This window comes from Oryzias latipes, chromosome 7 (genome assembly GCF_002234675.1).
Source record: "Oryzias latipes chromosome 7, ASM223467v1".
NCBI classification, from domain to species: Eukaryota; Metazoa; Chordata; class Actinopteri; order Beloniformes; family Adrianichthyidae; genus Oryzias; species Oryzias latipes.
The window spans coordinates 20,009,861-20,035,108 of NC_019865.2; the positions used below are offsets into that span (position 1 = coordinate 20,009,861).

Here is a 25,248-nt window from a genome sequence, read left to right on the forward strand (position 1 = left end):
CAAGCAAAACGTTTCTGATTTGAAAACAAAACTTTCAAAGTTGTAAATAAAAACTTGATTGCTTGCTTTAAAAATCTTTGTCTTTGCTTTGAAAATACATTTTCAGATGCTTTGTCTCTCACCATGCTTTCTCCCTATCTTTGATTTGAGTTCAAATATTTCAGTTTAGTGGGGCATATATTTGTCACCAAACAGCATGCTAATGTGAACGTAGCATCATACTTTCATTTATTGATATGGCGTTTCGCAGCTGTCGTCTCACAATGTCATCACTACTATCTATCGCATTTTTCTCTCAGTTTTAAAATTTAGAGCTGAAGTGCTTACATACATGGCAGCTTTGGTATTATGTCTCACAGAAAACTGACGCCTTTCTCTTTAAAAAAGACCAAGCCTTCTCCTCCTCCTCCTTTCTGTATTTCCTTTGCAGGTCAGTAAGATGCAGTGGCCTGGTGGAGAGCAGGAAGTCCCATCCTCCATCTGCAGCCAACCGTGCCTTCCTGGGCAGCGCAAGAAGATAGTTAAGGGCATCCCTTGTTGTTGGCACTGTGAAAACTGTGACGGTTACCAGTACCAGGCAGATACTTACAGTTGCAAGATGTGCCGGTTCGATTTGAGACCCAACGAAAACCACACCGGCTGTGTTCCGATCCCTATTGTCAAGCTGGAGTGGAGTTCTCCATGGGCGGTGTTTCCCGTCCTCATCGCCGTCTTGGGGATCATGGCCACTCTCTTTGTGGTTGCCACTTTTGTGCGATACAACGACACCCCAATTGTAAAGGCGTCAGGTCGGGAACTGAGTTATGTGCTGCTGACAGGTATTTTCCTGTGCTATGCCACCACATTCCTTATGATCTCAGCCCCCGACGTGTTTGTATGCTCTCTGAGAAGAATTTTCCTTGGCCTTGGTATGAGTATTAGCTATGCAGCTCTTCTTACCAAGACTAATCGAATATACAGGATTTTTGAGCAAGGAAAGATGTCAGTCAGTGCCCCACGCTTTATCTCTCCAGCCTCGCAATTAGTTATCACCTTTAGCTTGATATCTGTGCAGCTACTCGGGGTGTGCATCTGGTTTGGCATTGATCCGTCGCAGGCCATCATCGACTACGAGGACCAGCGCACAGCCAATCCAGAGATGGCGCGCGGTGTCCTTAAATGTGACATTTCAGACCTGTCCCTCATCTGCCTGCTGGGCTACAGCATGCTGTTGATGGTCACCTGCACAGTTTACGCCATAAAGACAAGAGGGGTTCCCGAAACCTTTAATGAGGCCAAACCCATCGGCTTCACCATGTACACCACCTGCATCGTGTGGCTAGCCTTCATCCCCATCTTCTTTGGGACTTCACAATCAAGAGAAAAGGTAATCACTTACTGTTTCATCAGATGGTGATGAAGACTGATGGTGATGAAGAAACTTAAGTCACATGGAAATACTTTATTTTTGGTGACTTTAAATATTTAAAAGAGAAATTTAATAAATAGGATTTTCATATGTGAATTATTTTGTTTTTTAGAGTGCCATATGATAAAGAAAACTTACTCCAAGTTTTTTGCATGTATGAATCAGCCTCTTGTGTTTGTTGCCACTATCCATTAAGAGCTGGCGGGCTTCACACTCCATTGAGAGGATTACAAGGCTTTTCACGCCGTTTGTGAGAATCCTCCATTTAATTGAACTTTGCTTGGACCCCATTTTATTCCTTTTCTATTTTTTTGTTTGATCAAGTAACCCTCACTATTTAGAGATACTGCATCACAAATTCCCATATGGTCAGTGTCATTAGCCTCTGAGGAAAGATCAAATGACTGTAGGTGTTGAATGCTTCTGTCAAAGGAAAGGTTTCGGAGGTCACGTTCTTCAAAACAACTGAGAGCGGAAAAGTCAGATTACTAATAAAAGAAACAGGATGGAGGTGCAATGGCACCTGCAGTCATGGCAATGTCTAATCCATGCAGGTGTTTGTTAGAAACCGTGCTGTCATCACTGACATACTAGGACAATTCTCAAAGGTCAGAGATATCAGGTGTATCAACCTTGCATATGGCCATGAATCACAGATGTATCTTCTCCTGCACATAACCTTGAATTAATGAAAGGAAAAAGACAAGACAGATCAGAACACCTGCATGGTTTATCAATTATCTATAACTATAGTCCAGTTGAAGTAAATCATGTGATAACATGATCCAGATTAGTGGATCATACTAGTTTGCTACTACCATTACATTAATTACATAACAATTCTTTAATTTCAATTTTTTACCATCTTAAAAAAAAACTAGCCAAATCCATACATACAGTAGCCATACACACGGTCTTGGGGGTACAGCATTAGTGTTTTTTTTTTTTTTTTGGTAATGTGCTTGAATAAAGTGTTGATTGCACATCTTCGAAAAAGAGAAGAAATCAAGATATTCCATCACTTCAGCATGTCAGGAAAAATCTAATTCAGAAGGGGTGATGGAAGTGGACAAGGGTCCTGGCTGTCCTCTTGGAGTGACTCCACTCTTGTTCTCCAAAGGGCTAGCAATATTGTTCGAAACTCACTCCAGGGCACGTGTAATCTTCTTGGAAGATTAAATCCCCTCTGTCATCTAAAAAAATTGGTTCTCTTTGACGCATAGTGGAATACAGGGCGTTTCCATTCCCATCTTCCACTAACATCTATTTTTTCTAAAATGTCATTGCAACAGGAGGAAAAATGTGCACAATTTTTCCAAAAGCAGCAAGAAGATCCCAGCTGGGACCCTCCTGTTTGGAGTTTGCATGTTCTCCTTGTGCATGTGTGGGTTTGTCACAGCATGTTGGACCTCCTCCTAGACGATCCAAACACGTGTTTATTAGGGTGATTAAGGATTTTAAGTCGTCCCATAGGTGTGAGCGTGTGTGGCTGTCTTATCTCTGTGTGGCAATGGACTGGCGAACAGACTGTGGTGCACCCTGCCTTTGCCCATCAGTAGCTGAATAGACATCAACTGTGCGACCCTGAACCGGAATTAGTGGTTATAAAAAATGAATGAATGAATGTAAATGGGGTCCTTGTCGGCCCCAGCTTGTAGACAATGACACCTCCAGCAACCCTACCAAATGCAAAAAAGAACATATTCCAACTACTTGTGTAAAAACATCTATAACCATTGACATGTGGTCCAGGGTCCCTTTTGGCTGCTCCCATTTTAGACTACTCAGTCATTTGCCATGTCTGAAAATATAATGTCAAACAAAACCCTGGGCCAACTTCTTTGAAGGATTTCTCCCAACTGTGCTTCCACTACACACCCATCACCTTTTGTGCATTTAGTATTGCCAAGCTGTCCCTCCATTTTTCTGGATGGTGGTTGCAACACAAAAATTGAGAAAATCCATTGGGCACAATTTCTGCTAATCTAGTAATGGAACACCCGTCGGTTGAGCTTTATTGAATGCCTCTTAAATGAAGAAAACCCTTTTTTCTTTGCTAAGAGTTGGCCTATTGCTCCTTTTCTTTTTGGTGTTTGTTCACCGGTAGGCCTACCTTATTTTACATATATAACCAATTTTTAGATGATCTCAGAAAAAAATTATTCCCTAAGTTTTTAAAATCTTTATATCCATTGGCCAGTAATAATATTAATGTATCACTGGCTTCTGAAGCTATGCACACGTGTGGCGCGTTCAAGAACACATTTTTACATATGGTGTTCACAATGGACTGTCGCTACCTGACTAACTCATAACAGTTGGAAGAGGCTTGGTGTGAAATGTCGAGTCTCGCTGCAGGCTTTTTCTTTCACAGCTCTATTCCGATACATGAAAGACTTTGCATCAAGTACCGTAATTTCCGGACTACAAGCCGCTACTTTTTTCTTGCGCTTACAGCCTTGCGGCTTATTCAGTGACGCGGCTAATTTATGGATTTAATTGGCGGCCGCCATGTACGTACTTTCGAACTCAGTGAATAGTTTGAATTCTCTATCTAACACCAAGCTCAAGGCATTTTTATTCAACACACCTCTTAGCAGCCAAACAGCATGGAGTTGACTTCAGGTCTTAGACAATTCAGTCATGGTTCAACAAAATGAAACACGCATGCCCGGCCGCATCCCAGAATCCTTTGGGGCCATTAGACCCAACGTGCACGTGATCGCCGCTACAATATGATGAAGCTTTCAAGTTAAAAGCAATCGTTAAAAGCAGCGTAAAAAAGTCCACCGTCACCAACGGGTTTGGCTGCGTGACGGAGAGAACAGCGCATGGAGTGAATGTACACTCCATTTACGGTTTCTAAGGAAACCGTAAAAGCGGAATTTTGCTTTGAAAAACTCACAGCCTCCGTGTGAGCTGGAGACATCTTCTCCTGCTGATTGAGCTGCGGGGCCGATGGCAGTCTGATGGCTCCCACACGTAACAACGCATCCGCCCCTCATACACAAAACGTACAGTTTTAAGTCCGATTGCTCTGCACAGAAACTATTTGCTCCATCCACCGGCGCAACGGGGACGAAGTGCTCCTCCTTGAAGCCGCCCTGGCCAGAGGTGTCGGAGTAGATAGGAAGGGGGAGACAAGGAGCGCGCGGGGCGGGAGCAGAGCGCAGAGGCGTCCGCGGAGTGCAGAGGCTTCTGAATTCTGACGCACGCGCCGCACTGAGGCGCGCGTATCGCGCTGAGGCGCGCGCTTTTCAGTCGCCGCTGCTGTATTTTACCGGTGTGTTTTTTAACCAGCCCTGTTACTCCCATAACGCTGCTGCGACACAAGCGGAAGGAGAGCTTTTCCCGTTCACCCCTCCATGCACTGCTGCTACTTATGAGGGGCCGTATAAGACATTATTTATTCTGAACCATTCACATTCATACATTCTTGCTCTCACAGTCATATATACTCTCTTTCGCATACATATATTCTCTTACGCATCCATATATTCTCTCTCTCACATTCATACATTCTTGCTCTCACAGTCATATATACTCTCTTTCGCATACATATATTCTCTTACGCATCCATATATTCTCTCTCTCACATTCATACATTCTTGCTCTCACAGTCATATATACTCTCTTACGCATTCATATATTCTCACTTGCACATCCATATATTCTCTCTCTCGCATGCATATATATTACTTTACACATACATACATTCTCACTCTCATTGTCACTCTTAAAAAAGAATGTATGTATGTGAAAGACAAGTATATATGAACGTGTGAGGAAGAGTTTATATGTGTGTGAGAGAGGAGTATGCATGAAACGGAAGTTACTTTGCATGAAAAGGAAGGCACTTTGAATGAAAAGGAAGGCACTTTGAATGAAACGGAAGGCAGATGATTTCTCGTGCTCTGATTGGACGAGAGGCCGCCACCTCCCATTTTGAACAGACGCTAACACGAACCAATAAGAAGGCCATCGGAACCTTAAGAAATATTTTATCTTCACCTCAAGTGGTCACAAATCTGTCTGCATCTCTAGAGACACAAAGGAATGTCTCAAATACCAATAATGGTAATAGAAGTGCCACCGAAACAGAAAATCCGTATCCACCTTATTCCTAGCCCCCATGAGCCTTTGCGTGAATTATGGGCGACACTTCCTGTAGACGCTGGAACACGCATTTACAATAAAACAAATTCCTCTTGTTTTCGATCCATAACTACATATAAATGTGGGAAAACCAGCTGTCATTTCTTAAAAAAGGCAACGGTGAGGTGGAGATGAAATATTTGTTAAGGTTCCGATGGCTGCAGGACCCCCGTGGCTACTTCTTGCCGGTTCGTTTTTTTTAAAAACTAAACTTTATTAACAATATCTTGCACATACAAAATACCAAACACAAAACTCCACTGTGTGCAAAATACAATCTTCACGTTCGCCATGAGAATGAACAAAAAAACATAATGATAACCATGTAAAACAGGTTATGCAAAAAGAAAACAAAAATAATAAGGCAAAGGAATCTGTTAAAGTTTCAGGAGAGACCATGTTTCAACTGTTCTGACAGCTTTTTTGTTAGTGGAAGATTTAATACTGTTCACATACAAAACCATTTCTTTCTGAAAAACATAAAACACGGTTTTTTTGTTGGCATATTTACACTTGTGTATAAAGTATTTAGCCATAATTATAAGTAAATTAACTACATATATTTTTTCTGCATTAAGTCTTTCTTGTGTAAAATATCCAAAAATAATATGCTCGTAAAATAATCTATAATCTTCACATAGATGAGTTCTTATAAAATGTATCACATCTTTCCAAAATAGTTGAGTGAAAGAGCAAAACCAAAAAAGATGAGGCACAGTTTCTGGTGAGGAATGACAGAATGAACAGTTTATGTCCAGATCTTTTTTAAACTTAGTAAAGAAATGTTTCACTGGATAAAATTTGTGAAGAATTTTGAAAGAAATTTCTCTGATTTTATTGGTGATGAAATACTTTTGTGGCAGGGTCCAAACCTTTTCCCACTGAATTCTACATCCAAAGCTGTTCCAGTATGAGATAACATACGGTTTTGTGGCAATCTCATTTTGAAACAGAGAACGGATACTTTGATTATTCCTGCTAGCTGAAAAACATACCTTTCCACACCACAAGTCTGTTAATTTGGGATTTCTTGCTGGTTCATGTTAGCGTCTGCACTGTAATCCCTAGCGAGTTGACTGAACTTAAAAATTATTTTGTAACAGATTACGCAACAGTTAAGTTATATTATTAAAACTTTTAAGTTAACATTTATTAAAATTCATATTGTCAGTTGGCTTACATTTGTATTATTTCATATAAAAAATATTAAGATTCCTCAACTTATAAAAGAGAGATTATTTACTTAAAGTTTTTAATATTTTCCAACTAAAAAACGCTTTAACTAACTATATTTTTATATTACTCAACTCATAAAATATGTAAAATTCACTCAAATGCTTTATAAATTCTTTAACTCATTAAATGTGTAGCATTGAAAATATTTAAAATTCTTCAGCTTAAAATGTATTCTAAACAGAGATATTGATACTGCCCCACTACATTTTAAAGGCTAACATTGATAAAAACCAACAAACGTGAAGGCCACACAATAGTGATTGCTTAATACACTTTTTTTAATTGCTCTTTAAAAAAAAGCACAAATATCAAGAGGATGAAGAAACAATAAGTGCAATAAAACTGCATTATAAGAGTGCCACACAACATATTGACAAAAAGAGTCGGTTTTGTATTTTACGGCAGAAAAAGCAAATGATCACAACAAAACACATTAGTTACATAACACTTAAACCAACAAATAGTCCATTCTGGAAGACTCACTCAACGAAACATTCTTCAGCGTCAATAAATGTCCTTTCAGTGGTTTGCTGTCCTCAAGGCTCAAGACAGCATTCTGAATAAATATGAAGGCAAGTTCAAGTTTTTTGGGGTGCTGTAGGTCCAGAGCATAGATGTCCCCGAAGAGTTAGAAGAGATTAGTCAGCCAGATCTGTGGGACCACTGACGGCAGCATCCGGAGCGTCACCACGACAACTGAGAAGATACCCACAGCAGTGTCTGTGAGGTCTGGTATTCTGGAAAATACAAAACAAAAAACACAGATGAGTTCAGACCCTCAAAGATATTCATCACACTAATGTCCAAAACTGACATTCCTGCCATCTGTCAATAGGAATCTTTTCATGCTAACATTCTGTTAGCTTTTAATCAACTGGCTATGATGTTTTAAGGACCAACTCCAATTAAAATTGTGTTTTTAAAAAGTTCTTTAGCATTTTTCTGAAGGAGGACATTTATAAAATAATTTAAGACTAAAGCTTCATTTTTCTTTATTCAAATAATGATGGATCAGGAGCAGAAAAGGTAAACGAAACTCCACTCCTTCCAATCAGGAGTCCCTGATGTTCGCCTTTCATCTTCCGTCTCAGTTTTAAAACCATTTAAAAATATCACTCAGTTTACAAACTACAAACAATTGCCCTATTTATTATGTCACTCAATAAAATCTCAATCAATATTAAAGGATTAGTGAAAACCATTGACAGGGAGTCGTGTGCACTTACTGTACGGGTCTTGAAGAAGTTGGAGGCATCTTCATGCAGATAAACAGGAAGTGCAAGGAGGACAAGTGCCCGTCTCATGTTCACGTCACGCTGGTCCTAAAAGAATAAAAAGAAATATCCATTACCTTTGAAGCAAATGCAGAGAAAACACTTCCAATATTTACTTAAGGAACTTTAAGAAATAATAAAATGATACCTTTTCTAGATGTCTATTTCTAGTAAGAGGACAATACAGTGTTTATGTCATGATCCACTTCAGGTCAAAGACCCAAAGTCATTTGAAGGCAAGTTACACCGTGGCTTCTTACAGCTGTTTACAAATGATTTGTTATCCGTTTTTGAATTATGCACATTAGAAATTCACCTGGAGGTCATAAATCCTAACCAAGCTGGCCAGTTCCTGTCTGTTTTGGTGGACTTGGTCTCAGAAAAGGGCAGCTTTAAGTTACACAAACATGTAAAAACTGCACAATTTCCTCTGACTGCATCTACTCTACATAAATCCATTTCAGATCTTGACAGATGAGTTTTCATGGTTTCAAATGATGGAATGGTGCTAATGCAACATCATTTTATTATTGTAATATACTGTCATAAAGACATGACAATATTCCAAAGTGTCTCCACATACATGGCAGTGGAAACACTTTGGAATATTTGCTATGTAGTACTGCAGTATTATATGTAGTACTGCATAGTGCCAAAGTAACAGAACACAACTTGCACCTCCATTCCATTGTGCCACCTTCAGCCTGCAATCTAAATATGTTTAGTTAAATTGTAAATAATTTCAGCTCTATTTAGACCTTTGGCTAGTTAAAATGTGCATAAATGTTTCCATGCTGCCGTATAAATCTAATAATGGTAATAGTTCAGGATGAATGTATTAAATAAGTATAAAACTTACCCACTGACAGGTCTTTTCTGGTGAAATGGTGACTTTCTGGTGAACTTCCTGAAGTTCAGTATCTGAAAAAGTCCAAAAGAGATTTTTCAATGTTAAAAAATGTTTCAATTATATTCTGATCAAAAAACATTTATTGCACTACACAACCTATTGCATTTTTTGTTTTTTTAAAATAGCTCTAGACAAATAACTGAGACAAGTTACCTCGCTGGCCTTGGCGTCTACCTGGAGGTGAAACACTGAACACTCTGTAGTTCGGTACCTGAACACAACACGAGCACGTTGATTAATTTATTTTTACAAAAACCTTTTTTATAACGGAGATCAGTGATTTATAAAAGCTTAAAGCTGCATTCAAAACCCAATGCTTCCATGTAGCAACCAGGCTTAAAACTGTTGGCGGTAGCTCCTCCCACACAACCGTTAGAGGCTTTGAGTGACATTTTTGGACAAATGTCCAGCAGCAAACTTTAGCCACAGACAGAGGCCTCCAACGCGAATTTCACACGCGGATCATGTTTAGTGTGATTGCAGCATAACAGATCATTTCTACCTCTGAAAAAAAAAAAACCTCATCACTGTCGTAACTTACGGGCAGAAATGCATTTTGGGTTTGGCTCGCCATACGTCTGCTATGACAAACTAATCATGTATACATTTCCACATTAATCTCTAAAACAATCATAACACACATATGTTTAAACAACAGTAAACCACATTTACGGTAGTATAAGAGCATTTTTAAAGCATTCATTCATAAACCATGAACGATACTTACCAAATTAAATCAGGGCTGAAGACAAGACGGCACCATCAGCGATGAGGCGGATGAAAAAAAAACCCGAGGTTGGGGCGTCTTGAAGCGGGACGAAATCGCAACGCTTTGCAGAATAATAAAATGCTCGACTTTCAATTTCAAACGTCGCATACTCGCATTCGGCAAATCCAACATGGCCATCTGAGCTAACGTAGAGAAAACGAAAGACCCTCCCACCAGTACGTGATGACGTCATAACGCTACTTCACGGATCTTAAAATTTTTGAGTGCCAGATACAAATAAGCTTTAAAATATTTAGCACTGTTAAGTTAAATTTGAAAAAATCTTGATAGAGCTTAATACTTTATAGTTGAATCAACTACAAAATGACATTTAAGTTGTGTAACCTTAATAGTTATGAGTCAGTACAAGTGATAGGGTTTAGAGTGTGTTCAAAATGGGAGGTGGCGGCCTCTCGTCCAATCAGAGCACGAGAAATCATCTGCCTTCCGTTTCATTCAAAGTGCCTTCCTTTTCATGCAAAGTAACTTCCGTTTCATGCATACTCCTCTCTCACACACACATATAAACTCTTCCTCACACGTTCATATATACTTGTCTTTCACATACATACATTCTTTTTTAAGAGTGACAATGAGAGTGAGAATGTATGTATGTGTAAAGTAATATATATGCATGCGAGAGAGAGAATATATGGATGTGCAAGTGAGAATATATGAATGCGTAAGAGAATATATATGCATGCGAGAGAGAGAATATATGGATGTGCAAGTGAGAATATATGTATGCGAAAGAGAGTATATATGACTGTGAGAGCAAGAATGTATGAATGTGAGAGAGAGAATATATGGATGCGTAAGAGAATATATGTATGCGAAAGAGAGTATATATGACTGTGAGAGCAAGAATGTATGAATGTGAATGGTTCAGAATAAATAATGTCTTATACGGCCCCTCATAGCTACTTGCTCATTCTTAAACACATACAACAGTGTGGCGAGCCGGGCGTTGGCCCCGCCTTTAGCCCCTAAGACTCATGGGAAATGTGGAATCGCGGATGTAAATTTCCTCATTATAACTGAGGGATGTAATGTTGATTATATGGTTACTGTTTGTAATTTTATGTATGATACCTAGATTGTCAATAAGTAAAAAAAAAAATGAAATAAAAACACCATAACTGAGGAACTTGTGAACAGAATATAGGTCCATGCTGTTTGACAGATGTCGGTACACTCTAAAACATGAGCCAGAGGCAAAGCTGGCACCACCCACAATGTGCTAATGAATCGCACTCACTCTGGGATGCTGGCCGTGATCTGTCAGGACGACAATATCGCGTAACACATGCGCGGCTTGTACTCTGACGCGGCTTGTGTATGTGTAAAAGCAGTCAAACACGTGAAAATGGGTGGGTGCGGCTTGTAATCGGGTGCGCTTTGTAGTCCGGAATTTACGGTAATTTCAAACAAACACAAACTGCAATTAATTTCTCTTTATTAAATCAACTCTGCAGTGTAAATAAATGGCTAAATTTGCTTTGAAAAAAAAAAGAGATTTAGGTCCTCAGAGAATGCTTAACTTGGCCTCCATAACTACTTTGTGTCTTCAAATCTGCAGAGCTTCAAGTGATAATTAACTTCTGTGCTCACTGTCTTTTCTATAATGCAGATGTATATCCAGACCACAACCCTGACCATTTCTGTCAGCCTGAGTGCGTCTGTGTCTCTGGGGATGCTCTACATTCCAAAGATCTATGTGGTGCTCTTCCACCCAGAGCAGAACGTCTCCAAGCGCAAGCGCAGCCTGAAGGCCGTGGTCACCGCCGCTACCATGTCCAACAAGTTCAACCCCAAAGGTGGCCTGAGGCCAAATGGAGAGGCCAAGTCTGAACTCTGTGAAAGTCTGGAGACACAAGGTGGGGCTGTTATTTGAATAAGAAGAGTTTAATACACAAACTTGTGCAAAATCAGGTCTTATGCTGGATAAAGCTTTGAGCAGATACACATAAAATGTGCATTTTTTAGAATTACTGAAGCCTTTCGGCTACTGAAAAGTATCTACACAAGTGTAGATAAAAAAAATAATGTAAAAAAATAATCATGCATCTATCAATGTGGTCAAGGCTTAGTTCCGCAATGGTTCTTACTAAAAATAATGGGGGGGGGGTAGCTAAAACTGCTGTTTTCTTCAGTCTCACAAAACCCTGGACATGAAAATTAAAAAAATAATTATAATAAAATGCTCTGTCAAGTTAATAAGCAGTGTGCACAATTTACTATTTAATGTACACAAATTAGTGTTTTCTGCACACATGAGCATTTTGTGCGAACAAATTAGCATTTTGTGGCCACAATTTAGTTATTTGTGTGCACGATTTAATTTATTTACATAGTTTGCGTGACCGAATTAAATGTTTCAAATGTGTAGGTCTGAAGTCATTATTATGCAAGTGTTAACATTAGTTGTATTGTGTACATGTTGACATGTTTGTATGTGAACATTTTTGGAGCCAACAGGTATGTTTGTGTGTGTGTGTGTGTGTGTGTGTGTGTGTGTGTGTGAACAGACCATGCCCCTTATAGATTGCTTGACTTCTAAACCTGACCGTGATAAATATAAACATCCAGCAATTTGTTGCTTTATGCTACTTCATGGTTTCACCCCCCCCAACCCCTTTCTATTTTCACTCTCCTATCCCCCCCTCTCTAACATCCCTCTCTCTTCTTCCCTCCTTTTCTTTTCCGTCCAGTCAAACAAAAAAAGTTTAGCCCAAATCAAAAAAGGGGTTAATTCAAATATACACCTGGTATGTTAAAAGAACTATAACCCCTCTTGTAATAGTAAAATATGTCCAAGACAAGAGGCTTTCAGCTCTCATCTGTTTGCTCAGGACAAGTTAGAAAGAAAAAAAAACTATTTTGTGCACACGAACTAGTGTTTTCTGAGCACAAAGGAGCATTTTGTTAGCATTTTATAGTCGCCATTTACTATTCTGTGTGCACTAATTAGTATAATCTGCACACAAATTAGCATGTTATTGGTATTTTGTGGTTAAACTTTTTTGGCTACAATTAAGTTTTCTTTGCGCACAATTTAGTATTTGTGCGCACATAAACTAGTTTTTTACTATCATTTTGTGGGTAAATATTAACACTATAAGCACACAAAATATTCATTCGTATGCACTGGTTAGTATTTTGTACACACACATTGTTTCGTGTGTGTAGCTTTTTCTTAATCATTTTGTCTGGACGGATTAATATTTTGTGCACACACATTTGTAATTGCATGTAACTTAAAATTTTCATTTTGTTTGCATAATTGCTAAATTGTGGCTACAAAAAAATAAATTGTGCACACAAATTGCTAATAAAATGCTCATTTGTGTGCTCAAAATACTATATACTACAAATGTAAATGTGATTTAAATACAAAATACGAAATGTTAATTTGATGGAACAAATTTTTTTCAGTGCTCCATAGTCACTCCAGAGTGACAGTTCAAATACTTGATATTTTATAAAATGTTTGCACCCAAATGAGTTGGTTTTGTAATAGAATTAGGACGTCAGCACAGTTTTTGAAAAGTTTTTTTTTTGCAGCTAAAGTAATGATTCAGAGCAACAGCATGTGCCTATAATCAAGCAACCACATGCTGTATGTTCTGAAGACTGAAGGCTTTTATGTTGTATGCCGATATGCTGCAAAGCTTCTAATAATGTTAATAGGAACCATGTAGGCTGCATGCACACTCACATGCATGCTCCTGTGCTCTCAGAACAGAGGTCTCTCATTCTAACAGCTCTTTGTGCTTTACGTGTCAGACTGTGTTGAGAGAGGCGATCCTTGTGAGGGACTTTAGACTTCAGGTAACTGGATCAGTCTCTGAAATTGCTCTTTTTTTTACCTTGGACTGCAATTCCTCTTTTTTTAACCCTTTAACACCGGATATGTCGCTGGCAACCTAAATAGCACACGCTCTTTGACATACCGCCGTGACTCCTCGACCATTCACGCAAACAATGTGAACCAGCTGATTGTGACATGGACAAAACTTTTCATATCAGGTTCACTGATATGCAAAATGTTGCAGTGCGGGTATCTCCATGACAGAATCAGCGGAATTTATGTTAGTACCATCAATGGTTGAAGAGTTGCAGTAGTGGAAAGAATGTCAACACTGGAGCTAAAACTGCGGTGTAAAAGGGTTAACTTATGTGCATCACCTGTACAGCACATGTGCCTGCTGATAAAAATGCAGAGAGCACCCTGACCTCCCCCTGGCTAAAATACAGCATCCCTGAATGACACAAGGCTGTTGTCGCACGTTCACCCATCCACACTTGACCAACAGAAATGAGCGGAGATGGACAGTATTTGTGTGCAGTGCCGTAAAACGGCCAATCAGGATGGTGTTGCCTGTCAATGTGGGAAGATGATACCACTCTTGTCTGAATGGAGGAGACCAGCGATTGCAATGTGTCCCATGAAATTTGTTACCACTGTTGACAAAAGGAGGAATTTGTAGTAATGGGACAACAACAACAACAGTAAGAGTGAACAGGAGAAGACAGATGGGTCTGCCAGCATCAATTCTTTCTGGACCATCTATTCTTTATCTTAGCCCCGCAGGACATAAATATTCAAATAAGGTTCATTTATCAATGCTTTCCATGGAAATGATGCCTTAGATGAAATAGTGGGAACAGGACCCCACACCCTCACACAGGCCCCCCCCCCCCCCCCCCCCCCAGCCAACATGGCAATGACAAATTTTCTGAAATATTTACCATTAAACATGTCTCCTCCACAGCACTTTAGCCCGACTCTGGCTTTCAGCCGTCTCCTGATTGGATTCATACCCTCTGACATTTTCAATCAAGTACGGCTGCTATAGGCAGATAGGCAGATTGGTAGTGTGATTACTACCATCGAGCACACTCAGTGAGGACAGTTTAGCTTAAAATATGACACAAGCACTTGCATGGAAAATGTTTGCAAGCACGCCAGCACACACGTGTACAGTATATGTCAACATTTGATCAGTGTCTTTTTACAGTGGAGCCCTCCAGTTTTGTCTAGTGCTACATTCACATCAGCCTCAACAACCCGACCACTTCCAGTGAAAAGTCTATGTAAATGTGCGTATATGCACGTTTTGGGCTTCCATGTTCAAAACTTTTGTGTTCACTTGTCATATTGTTTAGTTTGGGCTCTGCCTACAAAACGTGAGTTCAAAGTTTCCATTCATGTAAGTGGCAACAGATTAAAAATTGATCATGAAGGAGAAAAGAAAAAAGTCTGGTTTGTGCCCAGCTGGAATTATACAACACAAAGTCTTTTATTCTTTTGGAATAGAGCTGTGAAAAAAAAAAATCCTGGAGCAGGATTCGTAAGATTTGCACCGCTTTGACATTTTGCTAGTGGGTAGCGATAACTGTATGCTAAGAGCGCGTTCTTGAACGCAGGTCAAAGGCCTGATGTGAACATAGCATTATGCATAAGTGCTCGGTTCTAACAGAAATCAGTAAAAACTGAAAATAAAAAATAAACTGTTGCTGTGAAACCAAAAAGCATTTTTATTGTCATGAAACCTGACAGTAGGAACACCCTGACAGTGCTCTGACCGCTGCATGATCTGTCAGTTTTTTGCATGTGGTGAGAAACTTGCAGAATGGCTACAAGTGCATTTCACAGTAGGGTTGTAAACAGCTTGGTGCATCTTAAATATTGATTCTGGACACTTCAGAAATAGTAGGGAAAGATAATGTTATTAAAAAAATGATGTACCTGCAGATTTTCACACTGATGTTGGTGACTGCATTTTAGTCAGTGCCGTATTAAAATTGTGGTATGTGTTACATATGTACTGAGATTTTATTCAATTCTAATCTAAGATGCTTCTGGATTGAGAAATAGATATTAGCTAAATACTTTTTAATCAACTGATCAACAGTTTTCTGAATTTGAGACCACACGTATAGCATTGAATACCACACTGCTATACTTATGGTTGTATCTCACTGGAATGTAACCACTGCTGCATGTTGCAAAGAAAACTCCAAATGAAGTTCCCAAAACATCTAAAAACATTTAAAGGTGGGTATAAGGGTGTGTGGGTCTTGAGAGACGTTGGGTCCGGGTGAGGGTTACACTTTCTTGCTCATCTGTTGCTGGGTTAAGGGATATGAGACTTTAAGAGAAACTGGGATTAACAAGAAATTAACATTTCAGGCAAGAAAATGCACTCAAGTGAATTTTTTTGTCTTAATAAAAAAAATACAATATTCCTCTTCTTTAATGTGAATTTTAAGAAATAACGTCTTTGTTTTTTTAAATGTAGATTAAATACATCCATTGCGACAACCGTAAAGCTCTACCTCTTGTGGCCCAAATTCATGTCATGTCAAAAACAGCATCTTATTTTGTCTGCTCCTGATTCACTACCTTCTGAATAAAAAAATATTCAGAAATGCAATTTTTGAGCTTCATTTTCTTTAAATGTGTCCTTCATCGTCAGAAAAATGCCACAAAAACATGTTAAAAACACATTTTTCCTCAAAGTGGGTATTTAAAAATATGCATGGGAACAGATATTTGCTTAAGAACTGTTTCATAGTTTGGTATCCTAATTAGTTCCACATGTACTCAGATAATTAAGTCATCCATAAATAGCACCTAACATCAATTTGGATTCCTAAAAATGAGCTTTTCATGCCTATAGCTCAGCCACCACATTTTAACTGTGTTTTTTTCTCTCCATCATCTTCATTTACAGCTTTGGCTTCGAAGCAGACATACATAAGCTACAGCAACCACGCCATCTAAGAGAGTGCAGAACCAGGAGGAGCTTGGCCTGCCAGAGGAATCCCGTATGTTTGGAATTTTGTTAGGATACAGGGGGTGGAAAGATGGGAATTTGTCACCCCCAAAGGATGTTGTATCTTTTTTTGAGGGAATCTTAAAGGCTCACATGCCAAAATTGATGATAAATTGGAAGCTTGGAGGAGGGAGATGTCAGCCGTAGAGTGGTAGGAAACAGTTAATTTCCCTCTTTCCTCCCCCCCCTGTCTGAGAGGAGTGGGTGTCAGTCACTTGTGCTTTCAGATGCAAACTAAGTGGACCTGCTGTAGCCTCCTCTGAAGTGTATAGCACACAGTCTCAGTTCTTTCTGAGACTGAATTGTCCGTTTTGAGAAAAAGAGATCTGTCAACTACAGCTGACGAGAGGGAATCTCGCCAACACATATAGAATATGCAGCAATTATTTTTGGTTACAGGTTTTAGCGGACTTTAACGCTGCAGTACTCTTCAAACTGTTCATGCCTTACAACCGCACAGTCAGTGTACCCACAGGACTTTAAACATTTGTGAAGCGCATAAAGACAAAGCCGTGGGGTCGTCTCAGTTGTGTTATAATCGTTTCATACTTCTATTGATGACGCCATCATCTTTGGGAAACCCAGTGTACAGTCTCAGAGCATGCTTATGGGAACATCACACGTACTGTGTTGTGTTGTCGACGTCTATGGAATGCAACATTTGTCCTGATTTTCATTCACGTTGGAGATGTTGTGTTTGGGCGGATGGTTACTTTCTGCTGAGTAAGGAGACATCAAACTCAAAAAGAGTCCAACAAAAAGTAAATTTCCAGTTTCTCAGTTTACATCAAACGGCATTTACATGTGGAGTTTGGAAAATGCCTATTTTCATCCTAATGGCCCTTATTTATCATACGTTTTATACGAGCATACTGTAGCATATTAGTAGAATGTTTGTGATTTATACTACAGTAAATGTGGTTTTAACAGTTTCCAACATGTGCTACAGAGTTTAGCTCTGCCTTAAGGAGTTCATTTTTATCATGAGAGTAATTCACCAGAGACAGAGTATTCTGCCCCTAAGTTATGGCAAACGTGTTATTGTAGGACAGTGAGGCTGTGTAATATATTGGATGGAATGAATTTTTGCTTTTCATAACCTATGAAGGACTACCCAGGCGGGATTATTACTGAGTAGGACATAAATATTGTATGGCCTAGTGTATGATATGATTTAGTTAGTGTCTAGGTACAAGAAAGTATCTTTATTCAGTGACACTTTTAAACAAGAAAGCCATTACTTTAAATTTGTTTTTTTAAAACAGGATTTTGTTAACCTTTATTAAAAACAGAAGGCATGGAGGTTGGATCATTTGAAGTCATTGTGCATGTCTCACAAACTTCCGTTGATAAACTGACTGTCCCACATACTGCTCAATAAAACTGTAAAAGCCAGCCTAGCACATAGGAGATACTCAAAGTCTGTGGCACCAAAGGAAGCCCATATTATTGTCCTTCCACCTAATGTCTTGACAGCTGTGAAACAGAAAACTTTGAATGTTTAAATTGTGCCAAAGTTAAAAAATAATGAACATCTTGACCAACCATTGGGAGACCAACTATAAAAATTGAAGACAGCCTGTTGTGTTTTTTTTCTTCTTCGCAACCAATCTAAACAAAGAAACAATGCATGTAAAGCATATTTCTAACATGCAAAGATAGAGACATGGCTGTCTTTGTAAAGCAGTGAGCCGAAGCATTTCAAAATCCAGCAGACTAATGGGACTGACAGACAAATGCAGTTGCTTCTCTGCAGTCTTTACTGGAACTTTTGCTTCAGTGTTTACATTCTTTCAACTAACATAACTCTCCAACCATTGAGCCAATTTGGGCTGTTATGAAACCCTTTGCATTAGTAATGTGTTGGAAATCTGGGCAAAGGCAATATGAAACATGAAAAGCTGATTTTGTCTGTGTTAGAATCAGTGTTAATAACAGTCGAGGAGTTATGGCAAGTCAGCGAGTGTTATTTAGTTTTACCTGATGAAATCTCCGGAATTAAAGAGTTACTTTAAAGGACCCAGCCACCAGAATGACATTTTCTCCTAAATGCTTTTTTTTTAATTAAGTTTTTAATTTTCGTGAGGCCCAGCGACAGACTGGCGAACTGTCCAGGGTGTACCCTGCCTTCGTCCACAAGTGGCCGGGACAGGCGCCGGCAGCCCCGTGACCCCGAAAGGGATAAAACGGCAGTAGATGAATGAATGAATCTTCTTAACATTAAAAAAAAGACTTTCCAGAAAGTCATGTGGTATCAAACAAGATATACTGTACATCAGGGCCAGCCAACCCTGGTCCTCCAGAGCCACAACCCAGCCTGCTTTCCAGCTCTCACGAACCCGCTTGCTGCTGATTTGTTGACTACAGTGATTCCACATCCTGATTGACTGAACACACCTGATTTAAGTTGTCAGCATCAAGAAATCCATGGAGAGCTGGAATATAGACAGGGTTTTTGCCCTTGAGGACCAGGGTTGGCCAGACCTGCTGTACTTAGTCTGAATAAGTGATCATTATGGTAACATAATTGTAAAACTGGACAAAGGGTACATTTTGTTGCTATAGTATTTAAAGGAAACCACAGTTGGTCTTCATGTGACCCCTTCAGTTTTTGCCAGCAGAAACTAACAGACCTATTTGTCCTCATTAAGTTGAGTAAGAGGACGGATCATTTTTGCCACTATGCAGATCAACAGGTGAGATCTCATCTATGCATTTCTCTGTATCTTCACACATCCTTCTATCTGGGTTACTATAAAACTCCTTAAGTCCAAGCTGAACATCTGCAGAATCTATAACAGTTTAATATTACTGTAGCAAACCCAGAGAAAAAGGCATCAACACAATGTTGATAAATAAGGGCCAGTGCCTTCATTTTTGTGCCTCATTACTTCGGCCATTCTTCAACATCAGAGGACTTTCTTTGTTTCAACCACCGAATTTGTTCTTTATTTATAACCTTTAATAAGTGTTTAATCAACAGATGGATCTGCAGTTTCTTATGTTGTATCCCCTTGTACCACCATCAATGTATCTCTTGAATTTGTCTCATTCAGTGTTAACCTCAGCAATGCAAAAAAAAAAACAACAACTATATCTTGCATGTCAGAGCCCATTAAAAGCCGTGCACAATTTGAGGAAAAGGCATCCCGTCCAGATGGAAAACTACTGCAGATAAATAATTAGAACTTGTGTTATTGATGAGCTTCGAGTCTAAGGTCTTGCTGCAAATGTTTCTCATCATTAAATCAAGTATTGTTTGTGAGATTGTTTGTGTTTGTGAATTTGATGATTTACGCTCTTTTTTTTTTTGGGCAACAAACACTTATTTTTATAAAAACACTGTATAAAAAAACTGAATATGTAAGTGATGACTGAAATTAAATGGCAAGTCAATGTATGTTATTAAAATGGATTGATAATGTCTGCTTTATGTACTAAAATTATTTCAAAATCAGAAAATATTTCAAAAAAAGTTACAGTGCCTGGATATTTATGAAAAACTACAAGAAAAAAAAGAATAATGTGTTAAGCATGATAATTTTTATACAAGACATTTCTAATAAAAGACTGTTTTGCTAAAACCCTTGTTGTGCTTTCATACATGTAGTTTCAAAAATATTATAATTCAAAGTCTGTGTCTCAAGGTTTTTATTTGTATAGGAACTTTAATAAAGCATGATAGGCCCTTAAAGCAGCTTAATAATGTATTACAATTTTCAGAGTAAACTATATCTATATCACTGACCTTTGGCACATTAAAGAACAAATGCTTAATGAAATATTGGTAATTTTTGCAGTTCATTTTCCTACCCGGAAGTAGGAAAACCAGATTTTTGAGGCTCCGCCTTTCGCTCCTTGTGGGAGCTCCCCATTTCATGAGATCAGCCTAGAGTTGGCCTCTGCAGCACGTCTGCATCTCGCCCACAAAAGCAAACAACATCCAAACTTTTGCAGAGATGGATGTGCATGTTTTGCTTTTTAAAAGAAAGAGTTTTAGCTGATCGCCGCTACTTTTGCGGAGAAAGTGGGCGTGTGTTAACCTGGGGGCGGTGCTGGCAGCTCAGATGCTTTCTGGAAGGGGCGGTTCCTCACTTATCTACGTCACCCAGTCGTTTTGGTAGATTGGGAGGGGCTGGTACTCAGAGCGCTGGTTTTAAGGCCCTTTAAATCTTTGCAAGACTGTCTGTTGACCCTGTGACTGTGAAGCCACAGTGATGTTTAATAGGTATACATTCGATAAGATTGATGCATAATTCAGATCGCACACATTGTAGTGAGCTGTATGTTCCTCTGTTTACTCCCATTTTCCAAACACTCTCTTTCAGGTATGTAGAAATCTGTTATTGAACCTGCACACTACTCAGAAACAAGGTTACACGCAACTTCTGTGAACTTCACCTTTATTCAGGCAAGCCTTCACTTGGGTTTAACGGGCAGATCAATACTGTCAGCTCCACCAGCATTCAGAGACTTGAGAAAATATGAAACCATCTGAAAGAGCAGGCAGAGTTATGAGACCCTCTAAATGAAAAGTAGATCTGCTGAAAGTATCTTAACAGTGGATTTATTGAGGGGCTAAAACTGTCAACTTGGGTGGGTGCTATAGTGACAAGATGTCCTGCTTTTTGTGTCCCACTTTTCTGCCGTGTTTTTACATTCCAAAGTCAACATTTGTCCCACATGGACATTTGCAGACTCCAGTTCTCAATTGTTCACTCTGAAATCTGTTTTTTCATAAAATTGCTGTGTGAGGAAGCGGATGATGCTTGCTGTGTGAACATGTCAGTCAACTTAAAACATAATGTGGGTTATTGAGGACTACGATAGTCTTGCCGTGAGTCACGTTAAGCTCAAAATTATTACAAATCTTGGAGGGAAGGAGGAGAAAATGACAATCCTGGTCAAATTGCAAAATAATCCCCCCAAAACAGGAGACTTTACATTTTGTGAATATGTTAACCATGTCAAGATGGGTCAAAAGCAGCTTAACTGGCTTATAATTAATCTTAGGCAAGAACTTGTCACCATGGTTACGTCTGCCACTGCGGATGCTATCGGAGAGAATTCAAAAATCATTTTTGGGAAAGTAGGTCGAGCAAAAAGAAGGTCATGGCAACTTTTCATTTCCAAGGGGCTTTAAAATCTTCAAAAGTGCTATAAGATAAAGTTAGTTTTCTAATTTCTTCTCTTGTTAAAAAACTTTTAAGTCTTGGAATTCAGTTGTACAACTGTCAATCATCACTGTAATTATGCAATTGATAATAAATTAAAAATAATCTTAGGAAGAAAACTCAACACAAAGCTGAAAGTTTCATGCCAGCTGTGGTGGGTTGAGTTTTAACCCTTGTGTTTTCCTAGGCACTTTAACATTGGGAGTTGGATCATCTAGACCCACTAGACAGTGCGCTGACCCTTTTTCTTCAATGATTTGTGATCTTCACTGGTGTCCATGGATTACATGAAATCTTTCCACCTTTACCCACCTTTGTCATGGTAGGGAGAACACGTCAATGCAAGGGTGGGGTCATAGGATAGCACAAGGGTTATTTGAACAATAAGATCAGTTTGGAACAGGAAATATTTTACATCTTATTTACTTATTTTAGATTACATTGTAGAATTAGATTATTGTAAAAATGGGAAATTCATAAATATTTTGAGAAATTTCATTATAAAAAACGATAAGCCTTGTCATTTCTCATGTTTGTAATACCATCTAATAATAGATGAATATATCTGACTGATTTTTCATTTCTTTTTATTCTTAAAAATACGGCCAAGTTGGCCAGTATTCAATAAGTGTCCAGCTCTAAGACATTTGAATTTGAAATGTCCTGCTAAACCGGCTGTTTTCCCAGCAAACCTGAAGCTCCGTTTTTCAAACAAGACAGACAAAACCTGTTGAGCTATTAAAGGTCAAATAAGATGGGGGGAGGGATCAAACAGACTGATTGACTGCATCACACTTACTTCTGTTTTTGCTAAGCAGACCTTTGAACCTCTAACAAAAGTCAGAATAGAGGGTGTTAACTGCAGTTTAATTATGAATAACACTTAAAATGGAGCCTGGTGGACTTCAGCATCTATAGTGAGTCAAGACAGACAAACCGGAGCAACACTCAGGTATAACTGTAAGGACTTCTTAATTTCTCTAAAAGAGAATGCACAATTTGATGGAATAATTCCAGTATGTCGGTTTTACTCCTCCAACCACAGTGGGGCATTGATTTGTTAAATACTTCCTGGCTCTGGAGAAGACGTTGTATTCAGTGAGTGGATGTGAAATGATGAAAGAGACAGAGCTGACATGTACGAGGAAATCCAACACAGTAATCCACATGACAAACTCTTGGTCTGGTAACTGGATGAGGCAGACTGTAAATCCATATCAGGCAAAGGTCATGACAAGGGCAAAGCAACTCTGGGTTGGAAGACAGGCGATGGTCTCTAACACTGGCATGAACTGTGACACTGGAGCAAGTAGAAGGTACGACAATCTGACCCTAGAGCACGGGTCTGCAACCTTCAACACTTAAAAAGCCATTTGGGTTGATTTCTTACCGACTAAAACCCAGTAAAAGCGACAGAACCTTACTTCACCATTTAGAAAAAAATAAAAAGACACTGATTTGTATTTGTGTTATTGTTAAAATTATTATGAACTTTTTTTTTAAAGATTATTTTGATATGATATAGTTTGTAACTTTGGACAGAGCTTCACATGACTTCCTTTCAAAATAAAAGACATCCTGTGCTACATAGAATCAACTCAATGTAGCAAATATAGTGGTTGGTAGTGTGATGTCAGCAGTGATGTAACAAAAAATACTATACAAAGTTTATTTTATCATTGATGGTGCATCTATAGTTAAGCTAACAAACTAAAATTTAATCAGAACCAGTTAAGTGACCCTTACTGGATTTTATTGCACCAATTAATATCATTGAATTGTAATCAATAATACAGTCAATCTGATGATCTCATATTGACTTCACGTGCTGCAAAGCTTTCAAAAGTCTATCAAATTGTTCGACTTTGATAAACTATGAAGTTGTTTCGTTTAACGAATTGTTGGAGCATTACAGCCACTGTAGTCAGGAGCCTAGTGGCGTGATACATACTTTGCTTCAATTGTTTGTGAATGACTTTAATAAAGTTTGCATTATATTTTTCCTGATGTGCAATATATTCAGAAAAATATGTTACTTTTTAAAATGAAAAACATTGATTCGACAGCTACAAAGGTGCGCCGGGTTGCAGACTTCTGTCCTAGACTAACATTGGGAGGAATCTTTAATATCTGATCGTACAGCATGATCAGAATGACATGAGGAAAAAAACATGAGCAGCAGGTGGCACAGGAACCATGAGTGGTCATCCCTCCAAGACATATGAATATTTTTTTTAATTTAATTTTCACCAAAACATCAAAGGTAAGACAGTCTGATTGTTGTCATCTCGTGCAAGACAGCAACTTCTCCTTTTTTGTAGTCTCATTTACAATGGATTCCTAAAAAAGTCAGCCGTTCAAACAACTAGCCAAAAACCTTAAGGGTTGAGGTCTTATCAATGGAGAGCACAAAAAGCACTAATCCCCTTTTCGCACATTTTCAATGATGACTTTTCAACTGTTGCTTTGGTTATGAACCAAAAGCCTAGAAACAGAAAAAAGGTGAACCTTTTAGCTATATCCAACAAACACTGTTGGATATAGTGCTAACCTGAACTCCATCTCCTGGTGGGTTGGTCTGATGCTGCTTTTGTCAGCTTATAATGTCAGCATACAGTGGTTGGCTGTGAGTAATGAAAATACCAGGAGAAGGCTGTCTGATACAAATCAGGGATCGAAACTAGGTCAAGTTGGAGCCTTTGTAAGGCTGCAGCATCTCAACACATTAATAAATAATATGTTTAGTGAACAATGGTAGATTTAATCAGCATTTTTAGAGACTGGCCATTGCAGAGCCTTTAATCCTCAGTGTATTCCACAATTAACTCTTAAAAAGAAAAAAACAACAACTGGATACAAAGGAGGCTGTGGCATTACATAAGTACATCAGAAAGATAGGAAAAATCTTTTTTTTTTCTCCTCAGAAATGAGAAAACCTCTGCAAAAAGGAAAATAAAAACTATGAAAATAAGGCCTTATATTATATAAATAAATAACCATTTTTGTGGACCATCAAAGCTATCCTGTTACAGAAAAAACAGCTTGAATCTGCAAATTTTATTGATTTAACGATCCCACTCTGCTTTCATTAGAAAGACTGTCCTTGATGTTTCAAAATAAAATGAGTCAGAAACCATGGTTAATGCAACAGTTAGACAGAAAGAGGACATGCAATACTTTGCATTAAAGATGAAGAAGGTGATGTGATGCATTAATTGTGACTATGAAGAATTCCTTTTTTCCTGTCTCCAGAATTAGCCCAAAGTAACAGTGGTGTTCTTTACCTTTCAGTCTGTCACATTTTTTAAAGTGTTATTTCAGCCACATTTGAGATGTAAGTGTGCCAGGGCAAGTGTTTTTGTGAGATTCATTATAGACTCGTGATAGAAAATATGTGGGAAATTTTAATGTTTACTTTGAAAGCAAAACAAAACCTGAAGATGTCCTTGATAAAGAAAGAGTGTGAATGAGCTGGATCAG

The 25,248-nt window shown here is 38.6% G+C and overlaps 1 protein-coding gene across 2 annotated transcripts in view; it reads left to right on the plus strand.

Moving 5' to 3' along the window:
* Positions 1 to 20,178, plus strand: part of LOC101164479 (metabotropic glutamate receptor 4) — a 239,060-nt gene extending 218,882 nt beyond the window's left edge. The window contains exons 9-12 of one of the 2 annotated variants that reach the window (XM_020704800.2): positions 431 to 1,366; positions 11,383 to 11,629; positions 13,539 to 13,583; positions 16,493 to 20,178. In XM_020704800.2, the coding sequence (XP_020560459.1) occupies positions 431 to 1,366; positions 11,383 to 11,629; positions 13,539 to 13,576 (1,221 nt within the window). In that variant the 3' untranslated portion in view covers positions 13,577 to 13,583; positions 16,493 to 20,178. The remainder of the gene's footprint in view (positions 1 to 430; positions 1,367 to 11,382; positions 11,630 to 13,538; positions 13,584 to 16,492) is intronic. The other variant, XM_004070921.4, reaches the window with a different exon arrangement.
* Positions 20,179 to 25,248: the final 5,070 nt, after the last annotated feature.